Source organism: Clytia hemisphaerica, unplaced genomic scaffold, assembly GCF_902728285.1.
Source record: "Clytia hemisphaerica strain Z4C2 unplaced genomic scaffold, Clytia hemisphaerica genome assembly, whole genome shotgun sequence".
Classification (NCBI taxonomy): domain Eukaryota; kingdom Metazoa; phylum Cnidaria; class Hydrozoa; order Leptothecata; family Clytiidae; genus Clytia; species Clytia hemisphaerica.
The window spans coordinates 285,565-298,392 of record NW_027103622.1 but is presented as its reverse complement, the minus strand read 5'-3'; the positions used below and the strand labels follow the sequence as shown (position 1 = coordinate 298,392).

At 36.1% G+C, this 12,828-nt stretch overlaps 1 protein-coding gene across 1 annotated transcript; it reads left to right on the top strand.

Annotated features, from left to right (window-relative positions):
- The first annotated feature begins 1,084 nt into the window (after positions 1-1,084).
- On the top strand, positions 1,085-12,492 carry LOC136802452 (eukaryotic translation initiation factor 3 subunit F-like). The gene is made up of 8 exons (XM_067059183.1): positions 1,085-1,307; positions 9,356-9,435; positions 9,605-9,742; positions 10,843-10,931; positions 11,414-11,469; positions 11,647-11,706; positions 11,862-11,975; positions 12,395-12,492. The coding sequence occupies exons 1-8, from the start codon at positions 1,113-1,115 to the stop codon at positions 12,473-12,475; spliced, it is 813 nt and encodes a 270-aa protein (XP_066915284.1). The 5' UTR covers positions 1,085-1,112; the 3' UTR covers positions 12,476-12,492.
- The last annotated feature ends 336 nt before the right edge of the window (positions 12,493-12,828 follow it).

Here is a 12,828-nt window from a genome sequence, read left to right as displayed (position 1 = left end):
AGTTTTTTTTGTGACAACACTACGGACTTAAAATATTTTAGAGACGCAAAAGTCCCCTCGAAAGATAGCCGTTCTGGTCAGCAAAATAGATACCGAGTTGTAATAAATGAGTTAATGATAATAGCAAAGAGGCTCGGAAATCCCGAGTTATTTTTCTCGAGTTCAAAAAACCGAGTTACGAAAAAACCGAGTTATGACGTCATTTTTCGGAAATTTTGACGTCATTTTGTATCTTCTATATGACGTCATTCTCAATTTTGTAGGGCGTTTTATTCCCGTGACTTTAAAATCTCGAGTTATCTCTGATGGTATCTTAACTCATTTAAATTTTCGAATCATTTCTCGTTTTTTAACTCGGTTTCGTTTCTTTTAAATTTTCGAGTTATTTTCCTTCCTGTAGATTCTCAGATTCTCGAGTTATTTTGGCGTTCACAGCAGAAGACTCAAAACACACCCACTCCAATGGCGGAAAATGCTAGCGGCGTGGAGGCAAAAGAACAAAGTTTATATTTGTTCACTTTTTAGCTTCCCCGATTTTTGCCACTGGGGGGGGGGGGATTTTCCTGACTAGCACTTAAATTTTAACCTGTAACTCTTGATATGAACAACTCGGAAATGTTAACTCATTTTGCGTAACTCTACATTCATTTTAAAGACCGAAAAAAATTTCATCGCGCGGGCCGCTCGCTTGGAAATTTTCCACCCTGAAAAAAAGTCAGAAGTGCGCAGTGTCACTTGAGCCTTCTGGGCCATTGACCCTAGGCAGTTCTAGTTCACAAATTTTATAAGAACTGGAAGTGCTTAAAAACTAGAAGTGCGTGTTTTGACCCTTATGGGCCATCGTAATTTCTCGCGCACAATCATGTTCTCGCGCGCAGCAATAATGAGCCTTCTGGGCCATCGTACGTAACATAACCATGGTAGGACTGTCAACAATGGAAGAAAAATTTCCAAAAAAGTCTCTCAAGGGTCACACCTTTTCAGCAAAAATCAGTCTCTCGTGGGCGGGTGGGGGTGGTTGGTAAAATAACAGGGCGCTATTACCGGAAGTATCAATAAGGCGGGTAAGGCAATATTCGGAAAGATCAGTTTATCGACATTCACTTTTCAAAATGGCGTCGCAAAATACATGTGTGAAACAGGTTCTCATTCACCCAACTGCTTTATTCACGATAATCGATAGTTATGAAAGGAGAAACGAAGATGCAAAAAGAGTAATTGGAACCCTCCTTGGTAGAGTCGAAAAAAATGGAGTTGTTGAAGTTACAAACTGCTTCACAGTCCCTCACGTAGAAACACAAGATGAGGTATAATTTTTTACATTTTTTTATCCCATCAACATCATTCTATGTTTCTGTGTTACATCTTGTTTCTTCGATATTCTGAATGATTTGTTTGTGCTGAAGAATTTGTGAATAAATAAATGTTTAGCCAGTAGCTCAAAATAGGCAGGGAAGGTGCAAGAATAATCCTCATTCGCAGGCTGACAGTAAATAGCAGTGTGGCTGTAACCTGATAACAAATTGTGTATTTTCTGGCCCAGTATGCTGAAGCTCTAAAGACGTGGGCGAAAAAAAACCACGTAGAATTTTGTTTAAGAGGAACAGGTCCGAGTGCAATGTCGACAGGGAAGAGGGTCACAAGTGTTACGCGTAAGCCAAATCGCGTATTACGAACAACCTCTGAATTGCTGAGTACAGGAAGAAAAAAATCTAAATTCAAAATGGCGGCCAAGCCCACACAGTGTAGACCTAACTCTTCACACAAAAATTACGGGAAACGCATGTTTGGACTTTGTACCCTATGCTGCACTCAAGCACTTAAGCCAAAGTCCCGCAAAGGCGGGACAAAAATCAGTTTTTTGAAGTTTGCAAAAAAACGCCACATAGAAGATCTTTCAAATTCAGTATGTGAATAGAGCAGTAAAAAATACAACTTTTCTATTTTTCCTTTTTTTTGCAAAAGTTCTAGGAATGAAAATAAAGGGATAATGATAATTGAATACTATCCATTGATGATCCGCGGCACTATCGTAAAGCTAGAAAGCTTCGCGTACTCTTCGCTTGAGAAAATGATTGACAGATTGAAGTTTTTCAATCCTCGGACCGCGCTAAAAATGGTAGACTGAGCTGTGATAGATCATTTCGATGGAAGTTGTTGGAATGTTTACAAGGCTCTTGACAGAAATCGTTTGTTTTATTGTCAATGATGACAGTGCGGTTATTAATTTTGTTAGATCTTACAAATTGATGTTTGTAAGTGCACTTAATAGTTTTGATTCCCATTGAAGAATCATATTCTGGTTTTCATGTTATTAGATGCTGTTTTAGAGCTTTAGGTCTACACTGCCACACTGATAACTATCAAAAATCTTCGTTTTTCAATCAGCTATTGCAGCTCAATAAATCAATGAAATAATTTGAAATAAAAAGTAAACAAGCCTTGAACCTTTCATGAATCCAAATAAATAAAAGTATTCATTTAAAGTGAAGATTACATTTCAAAATAAAACGATTTCCAAATCAACCTAAATCCAGTGTCTGCCAACTAAAAATTTCTCTGCGGGGGTCACTGGCAAGGAGTTACAACTTCAGACCTTAGATTCCAATTTGTTGTTTTGATTTGAGCGGGCGAAATTTATGTACAAACCAAAATATGGCTTTGTTGGAATACCGGTTGAAACACTTGTGAGGTGTCATGGCCGACAACTTTTGGGTCGGGAGATATGTCAAGTTCTCTCAAAAGCAAATTCAGAACTTTTTTGGAAAAGAAGCATGCAAAACATTATGTATTTCACAAACAAGGTTCTTTAATTGATGTATATGCTCAAGAAAGAGCTTTTGCTTTAAACTGATCACACAAGAGAAAACAAAGTATAATAACATCATACACAAATATCACTTAAAAAGAGAGAAAAATCATAAACAAACATCTTTATATTATCAGTAGAAGAAAACTGAAGCTATAGAAAATGAATACAAACCATTACTGAATACTTTTATGAAGTTTATAAAGTATAAAGACTATATAACTTGAGTTTCAAAACAATAACAAACATCCATTTTCACCTTCCGCCTCCAATTTGAAACCTTTCCACTCGCAAAGCATTGTGCGACAGAATTTTAATTCCTATCTATAAAACGCACTTTTCATGGAGCGCCATTTTAATTTTTAAGTTTTCAGCACAAGACAAAAAGTTGACTCAAAATTTCCGTAGAGATAGGGCCATTTTCCTCAGATGTTAGTTTTTAGTGATCTTTAGAGCTTCAGCGTGTCGTGTTAAGAAAACTCCACAGCTGCTATATCAGGATTAGAAAAAGCTATAACTGATATGTTTTTTCTTTAAAAGATCAAAAGCCATCAACATCAATAAATTCCACACATTCCTTATCAGAAACTTTTAAAATTATTATATGACTTTCTTGAAGCCTTTCCGACTAGTTTGCAGAGTGTGGCACGTTTGCTTGAGATCTCGAGTGCACAACTCAGAAAAAGTCGAGTGCAGAGCCCTGGGGATATAACAATAAAAGAGATTTTTTAAGATTAATGTTGTATTTTTTTGATAAATTTAACGGATACTCAACAAAAAATAAGGTGGTTTTAAACAAATCTTTGACAAATTTGCATTTCTAATTGGATAATCCCTCTTTAACAAATTCTGATTGGCTGTAAGTCTTTAGCATGGGATTCTGATTGGATTATTTCCCGTGCCGTGGCTGAATTCTGATTGGTTGAAAGTTTCTCAGCGTGAATTTTGGTTAGATGAATACCTCGAAAGTAAACAATAAATAGTATGTAAGTATTTTGCTTATCAAAACCTAAAGATTTCCAGGGGGTTTTATTTACTTTGTATTACGATAATCAAGCCTACAAAGCATTGAGAAAAAAACCCAACATAGAACAGGTTTATTTTGTAATGCAGATTATGATGGTGTGTGAATCATTTTGAAATTCTATGTTAGGAATTTTTCTTAATGCCTCGTAACTATGCATGGGGTGCCCATTGCTAAGAACTTATATTACGGAAAGATTCCTCAAAAATAACGATTTTCATAGTAACTCAAATATTGATATTTAACTGTACTGAAACACAGAGGCAAAGAGGTCATTTATTTAAGAAAGGGCTTTTACAATAAGATGGTTTTATATTTTGAATAATTTATACTTTATAAGGCCATCAACAATTTTATTTGAAGTTTGTTTTTAAAAACACAACCCCCAATACGAGATGGTTATTTCATAATTTCCCTTTTTCTCTTAATAAAGAGCCATTTTCTGATAGTCTACACAGAAGACAGCTCCAGGCTTTTTTTATGCCCTACTCTTGGTCTATAGGTACTGCAGTTAATGTTGATTGCATTCAAAAATAGAACCCCAAAAAGTGAGGTTTTCAATCACAACCTTTTTAGCCCACAGCGTTGACATTCTTGTGGCTGCTGTGTAGTACAAAATTCCATAAAATAAGGAAATTGATGAGCTTTCCAAAAATGTGGCCCTCTTTGAAGTTGAGTGATTCAGTCTTATAATATAAGATGGCAAAGCAAGGGCAGGTTTTGTGGCTGTATGTCATGTGGCTCACTCAACAGGTTGGCTTATATGTGCTGTCCTGCTTTAAAACTTCAATATTTTTTAACCGTTTTTCTTGAAATTGGTAGTTTAAGGTCTGATAAAGATACTTATGGGTTTAATTTGTGGCTGCAGGGTTTTCAATAGGCTTAAAATGTGGCTTCAATCATACTTCAATCACTAAATTATCAATTTACACATTCCATGTTGCGTTGGGTTTTGTTTTCGAAACATGAATATTTGCAAAGCCTAAAGCAAAACAAACACAATCTGACACAAAACAGTGTTATTTTAAGAAAGAGTGTACATTTTGTGGCTGCAAATACCATTTTTTGTAACTATAACCTTCTGAGCTGTTACATTAGGTATTAGTTGGCATTTTTAGGGTTGGCTTATGTGCTGTCCTGCTTTAAGACTTGAATATTTTTTAACCGTTTTTCTTGAAATTGGTAGTTTAAGGTCTTAAGATACTTATGGGTTTAATTTGTGGCTGCAGGGTTTTCAATGGGCTTGAAATGTGGCTTCAATCAAAGCATATATGAAAAAAATTGTCAACTTTGAGCCGCAATTCTAGCCCAATGACCCAATAATTTTGGTTTCATTTTTGATATTTTGTGGATAAACCCTTTTGCTACGAGTTTCATCTGAAAAAAATGATTTTTACTCATTGAACAAATTTTTGGCTGCTGTTTTATCAACACAGTGTTTTTCTTGATTTGTGCCGCAATTTTGGCCCATTTTACAAAAAAAAATTTTTCAACCTACTTTAGACAGGGGGGGGGGTACAGCCACAGGGTACTAACCCATAGCCGGGTGGTGGTGTCTAATTTGGAAATTCAAAAAAGTTAGTACCCGGTACTAATTTTGGGGTGGGGTGGTATATCTCCAATTTTAAGTTAGTACCCGGTACCAATTTTAGGGTGGGGTGGGTATCATTTCAATTTTTCTTCAAGTACTCAGGCTCTGAATATGGTACATTTGTTTAATTTTTTGTCTTCAACTTTCAGGATTTTGATGAGAAAAGATTTCCTTGTTATGGCTTACAGTATCTGACAGTATTGAAAAGTTCCTCCTTCCAATTGAAGGTACTTTCCCTGCTTATCAAGTATGTAGGGAAGTTTGGAGGTTGTTAGTCTCAATAGTTTTCAGAAAGAAAGAACTGTTATGTTTCCATCAATTATTATTGTATTCAAATTCATGGGTACTTTCCCTACTTTCTAAGAGGAGAATTTTGTGACCACTAAGTTATACAAATATTGAAATAGCTAATGTAAAGAAACCTATTGTTCAAAATCAGTATTGTTTTAATTAGTGAGAAGGATAGTTCCTCTTTGATATCTCAAGTTAGAACGAGGTATATGTTTTTCATTGCCTTCTGATGAAAAGAATTACAAGCTGTCGCATCCAAAGTGATACAATCTGTCTTTTAAACAATAAAATTCTTATCCAAACTGATGATTGTTTTTGTTAGAGGGGTTAGTTTATTTTAGTTTATTGCAGTTTATATTATACCCTATAGCTTATTTCTGTTTATATTTGTTTGTTTGTTTGTTTGTTTGTCTGTTTATGACAATTAAGACGGAGCCAGGTCAACTAAGCAAAGCCAACCAGAGCCAACAATGCAACTTTTTTCTATTTCAACTTCTTTCATAAGATTGACACAGTTTTGAATAATTTGAATAAACTATTGAAGAAGAAAATAAGGAAATCCATCCAATCCAAGCTTTCATACTATTCTTCAATTTCTATCAACTTGATTTTTACTTCTTCTGATAGATATATACTTTTATTGCCGTTATTACAGCTATATAATATTTTACTTTTGCCAAGGAATTTCGTTGTTTTACCTTTGCAATTAAAAGTTGTGTTTGATTTAAAGAACTTTTTAGAGGATCTGAGTTAAAAATATGGTATATACAAGTCATAATAACAACAAAGAGCTGCTTTTTCTGGCTTTTGAAAGATTGGGACCATGCTTGGCAAGTTTTAAGGGTGGTGTCTCCTATTTTCCTTGGTAATTTTAAAGCCGGTACCCGGTACTAAAAAGGGGGTGGGGGTCCCTTTTTCCTTAAAAAAAAGTAAGTACCCGGTACTAAAAGGGGGGTGGGGGTCCCTTTTTCCTTAAGAAAAAGTAAGTACCCGGTACTAAAAAGGGGGTGGTGGTACCTAAGACAATTTTTCTTAAAAATCAGGTTAGTACCCTATGGGTTAGTACCCTGCGGCTGTACCCCCCCCCCCTGCTTTAGAACCAATATTGTGAAGTTTCGTTTGAAAACAGTTATTTTTAAAAAGATATTCAAATTTCTTTTTTTTTGCTGTTTTTGAAAACCTCACACAATTTTTGAATGCCATCTTTTATTTTTTTCTTATTTCCAATTTAATTATAATTTTATGCAAATTTTATATTCTATGAATAATTCTTTTACTATACTTAACTTTTCTCCTTTTTATTATTGTACTGTAAGAATTTTTGTTTCGTTCCTCTAATTAGTATAATTTTTCGCGAAGATAGCACTTTCAGCTGGGATCTGGGAGTCTGGATTGAGGATGGGAATTTGGTGGTTAGGTGGGACCTGAATTTTTAGGTGGGACCTTGAGCCCCCTTGCACACTATGCCCAAGATTGTACAGCTATGGTGAAAATTTGAAGGAGATATAAAGACCCCCATGGTTCCACTTTATACTAAGGTTTTCTGATTCTTAGGTGCATCTGCTTTTAAAATAAAAGAATGCTTAAAACACAGCTGATTGGCTTAGGTTTTGAAACTCTCTATTGTTTCATCAATCCTCAGTGCACAAGCAACCGTAACTTCTTGTAATGCCAACATACCGTGTCTAATTCCGTCATAGCGACTCTGGTCTTTTAAAAAAAATGTTCATAAATAAAACCTCCTGAGTAAGCTGTTTGAAAATCACCCTAACTACTTTGCAGACCATGTGCACTGTTCTTGTTTTGAATATTGAATTTCTGAGGATACATTCCTTAACTTCGTGTAATGTTGACGCATTTTGTCATAGCAAAAATCCCAACAGGAGTTTTACGCTCAAAAGAAATTTAAGTTGTCTAGATTCCATGGCCTAAAATCACAAAAACCAAAAAAAATGCTTTGAAGCTCGAAATCTCCTAAGGCCCCTACTGCCACATGGTTTTTGCTGTTTTGAAGAGCCTTCAGTATGTATTATCATTTTACGAAAGAAAATAATGTGGCAGTAAGACTTCGGGCAGAGTAAAATTGACTTTTTGCACTACTTTCTCATTTTTTGGTAATTCATAATGGCGAAGGCTCTAGGTTTAAGTGACTTGGAAGGAGAGCTTGCCTAAGCATAAGCTTCTTTAGACCTGCAGAAGACTGAGAAAATAGGCTTTTTTAGCTTGTGTTTTGCTTAGGATTGCCCTTAATAACTGCATAGCAAGCTTTTTGCAGCCTTTGTTCCTCAAATTTTGTTCTATATTATATCAATGAAAAAAGCAAGTCTGCTGAAGCCTTCTATTGTGAGATGCTTCTTGAAATTGCCATCTCGTCATTCAATTACTCTCGGGTACCTAATAGCCGGGGGGATTGGAATAAGTGAGGGGAGGTTGGAAAAAATCTCAAAACTTAATAAGCGGGGGGGGTTGGAATAAAAATGTCCTGGGTGGAAAATTTTCGAAAAATTAATTAGCGGGGGGGAGGCTATTAGGTACCCGAGAGTAGTCGAATTTGGACCATAAAGCTGGGGAAAATAAGATTTTCGCAAAATTGTTTGTCGCAAAAAATAAATTCAGACAGATATCTGGAATTGAAAACCTATTGTTTTATTTGCGATAGGGCGAAAGAAATAAGTGATGAAAATGAAAACGTTTTCATTCTATATTGTTTATTTTTTTTTTACATTAAAAAGAACAATAGATTCACTCAGCTTAAATGCCTGAATTTTTGTACTGCGTAACATCGTGAGTTTTCGATTGTTTAGAAAGCCCTAGAGGTTGCTCCTTCAGGATACAAAAAATAATTCACGAGTATATTTTTTTGGAAAGTTCAGGATTAGATTATTAGATTTTCCCTGGTTTATGGGTACAAAAGGTCTAAGAAAAACTTAAAAATAATGAATGAAAAATGAAATTTTCGAAACAACTTTAGATTAGCCGCGTGATTAAAAATGTTTTAACTTATTATTTATAGGGAAACGAAACAATTAAATCCCAAAAACATGCGATTTTATGTATATTTTGGTATTTCAGGGTTTGAAAACAGCACCGAAAGACATTACTGGTGAAACCTAAATTATATTATTTCTAATTATCATCTACTCAAGGGTTCGAAATAACCGTTTAACATCAGACATTTTCTGAACCAAATTGCTTCTGGTCTGGCCAAAAATCATAGTTTTTAATCTAAAGCAAGACTGGTCTGGTCCACTCGAAATTTTTACTACTATTTCATTATCAGAATATGACCATATAAGATACTTTAGATGGGATAGCTTTTATGTGTGGTAAAGAAAGAAGAGTGAGATAGGGACACTAAAATAAACATTTTCAGCCATGCTGAATTCTATCTGTCAAACTGCTACTTTTGGGATTCTGCCCAAGTTTCTCACCTCTTAGATACTACTGCTACCTTGACCAGACTGGCTACCTTGTTTCAATGAGCTATTCATCTGAGCTAAGTTGGCGTCGACTGAGGATCAAACCCTAAACCCAAAACCCTTGGATTGTAGTGCAAATGATCTACCTTCTTGTCAAAAAGTCTAGATTGGTATAATCAACATGCCTGATGAAAGTTTTCCTTTTAACTCTAATTTTGTAGGTTGCACTCGATAAAGAGTATGCCATATCAATGCTGGATTTACACAAACAAGCATCAAGGACTGAAGATATTGTCGGATGGTAAGGCCATTCGTTATAAGATAATTTACAATGTCCGTCTGTATGTTTCTTCACACTGGCAATAAGATTTTCGACGTTAGAATTTGAACAGTTTTCCAACACTTCAACTTCGAGGGGGTCGTTTCGGCAACTGAGATTATATTTAAACTTTATGAATTTCTTTTTGTAGGTTTGCTACAAGTGACGACGTTACAGACCATTCTACATTGATTCACGAGTATTATTCCATTGCTACTGATAATCCAATTCACTTCACTGTTGACACACAAATGAAAAACGGTAGAATGGCTATGAAAGCTTACGTCAGGTACATAGTTTGAATTTGACTCTTTTTTTAGTATGGAGCTTTCCTCTAATAACGCGGGCATCATAATAGTGAGAGCCACTATGTTCTGAAAACATCCTTGCAGTGCACAGACTTGATAGAAGCAAACTAACTTTTTTAAATAAGATCACAAAAATGAGTGGTGAGAAAGTTTTGACCATTCTGCTAGTTCCAATGTGACGTTATCACCTTTGCTGGGGCTTGAAAATGAAAGTAAAAATTAGAAGCTCAAATGAAAGATATCCAAGGATTCCAAAAAAGATCATAAAATATATATCTGAAATCGATATTTGAGAAGCTATTAAAGAAAATAGCCCAAAAATGTCATAGATGACGTCATCGATGTTTTTTTCAAACAAAAACATTATTTATAAGAATGCCCACGATTAAGAATGGTTCAATTTTCAACGAAACTGGTTTTGGTAGCCGGAACTTTCTTAAAATCGCCGGGAAAATGATTTTTCTTAGATCACTAAGAAACCGTCCGCTCGTCCGCTCTTTGTTCGCGATCTTTCCATTATCGCTTTAAACTACAGTCGACTTTCCATAACTTGAACCTCCACTCGATTATCTCTATAAACTCGAACGCTTTTTCCGGTCTCTTGAGGAGATTCTTAGGCTATTCTCTATAACTCGAATTTCCGTAACTCGAACAATTACTCAAAAATCTTTCGATTGGGTAGGAAATAAGAAATCTAGGTTTCCCATCCATTTTTCACAAGAGGAACACTTTTATACCGTTTTTAAATAGTTTTGCTTTTGTTTTCTACCTTTTATACATTGAACTCAACTAAGTTAGTTTAACATGCTGAGTTTGAATCGAGTTTCTGCAACCCTAGCGGTGTTGCTTTTGTTTATTCCCAAAACTTCGATTTCCAAAAAATCCTTTCATATGGGGCTCCTTTCCTCTAAAAACCAACGGAAAGCCAGTGTGAAACAAGCTTCATGTTTTCAAGCTTACTTACCTCTATGCCATACATTATCTTTCCTTTTTCGTTCGAACATTTTCATCTTCATTCAGCATTGTTTCTGACTATGTATCTCAGGTAGGTCCATTCAGCACGTTGCTTGTTATTTTTCAGTTCGACAATGGGGGTACCTGGAGGAACAACTGGTCTCATTTTCACTCCTATTCCACATCAATCAAATACGAAAAAGCTGAAGCTGTCAGGTTAGTTTCAAGTAATCATCCCATAGTGTGACACCGCCTATTTTTGATCTAAACAACGGTAAAATCAAGCAATTAGCGGTTTCCATAACTGAGAAGCTACCTTGACCAATCCCATGCCGAGGGTAGGGTTCTTGTAGCAAGTCTTACTTCACTTGGGGTAAGGCCAACACAGCGCACCTGGTTGCAAAGACCTGTGGTTGACCCACTTATTGCAGAAGTGCTTACTGGTAACTCCGACCGAAATCGGATAGAGAGCTGAGCTGGCTCTGGTCACGAGCTGTATATACTGTAATATAGAGAGATAGATGATATAATATCACACCTGCGGGAATCGAATCTGGGCCGTTCGCTTGGCGACACAGTGGCTAGGACCTGGGCCGACCTGACGGTAATACAGGCTTCAGAATTGGGGTGGCTGTTCGATTCAATGTAAAGAATTTTGCAATTCATCTTTTTTTAATAGTGGAGACCTTCTCAAGAATAAGGGTGGATCAAAGAGCCCAGCTGTTCTACAGAACGGTGTGCACCACGTATCACGGTATACAAATCACTTTAAAGCTCCTTTCTTCAAATTGACAATTTCTAATATCTATTCCAAAGCTTTTTAGTTTTTTTCGGTTGTGGCCTCTGGGGTAGCTTCTAACGTAAACTGCAGAAATGAAATTGAAATGAAATGAAATTAGAAATTAGAACGCGTTTCCATATTTTCTCGTAGATCAACAGATGTTTGGTTGACCGTCTAAAAGAAACTTTACAATACGTGAAAGAAGTCGTGGTGAGTGGTCATGTTCTAATTATTCAGTCGATGTTTTACATTAGAACCTCTTGACAAAAGCTCCCGTTCCAAAGGTGCGATTTTATTGGTTTAGCTTCATCACGCACGAACAGTACCCCGTATGAAATCTCACTCTTTCGCATTCTTCTTTATAGAATGGTGATAGAGTAGGGGATAACGAGATCGGACGAAAATTGATGTCAATCGTTGGTTCCGTTCCACAAATGGAAGCGTCGCAAGTCGAACAAATGATGAATAATAATATGCAGGTTTGTGTGAATTATGTGAAATGTTGTTTGAAATGACTTCTCGGAAGTCTCAGCTGCCTAATAAATGGATAGGTTGGGGAAAAATGGAGCGGGGGTACTCAGGGTTTGCTTTGTTTTGGTAGGCTGACGAATGAAAAAATTAACTCTGGCGATTTCTAGATTCTAGGCCGGCGAATTCTTAGCAAGCGCGGTGTATTAATTAGCGTAAATATGTACTTGATGCGGTGAACCGAACTTTTCGACGTTCTGCTATTCGATTCGCTCTATTATTCGATAACATTGAAAGCCAAGGTCAACATGAAGCACTCGTAAACGACGCTCTAAAATTCGAATTCAATTCTTTAAAGAAAACTTGTAGGCAGTAGAGACTGCAGTCTGGCTGTCTGAGCTAATTTATTTTTCACATTTCACATTTTCAGGATCTGCTGATGGTATTATACTTGTCCAGTCTAACGAAATCCCAACTTTCCGTTGGTAACAAACTCAATAGCATCATGTAATTTTCTGGTTCATTTTATATAAAGAGAAAATAGAAAAATTATGAAATTCATCGCAAACTGTATCATATTTGATTTCGTGTCCATGTTTTCGAATAAGGGAACTACGAGCCTTCGCGATGTTCATGTTCATAGTAGGGGGCAAACTTTGTTGTAAGTACATATTCATACTCTGTCGGATGTTATCAATCATTTCGTTTAATTCAATTTAGAAAAATTGTCGATATTTTGTCGTTTGATATTTGGCTGGAGTTGCCTACAACGTCAGTTTTTTTTACCGTGAAAATTTTTGTCATGCCAAATTCGCGGGCCCCCTCTTAAAAAGTTTCAAAATCATATCTACTTTTGAACCAATC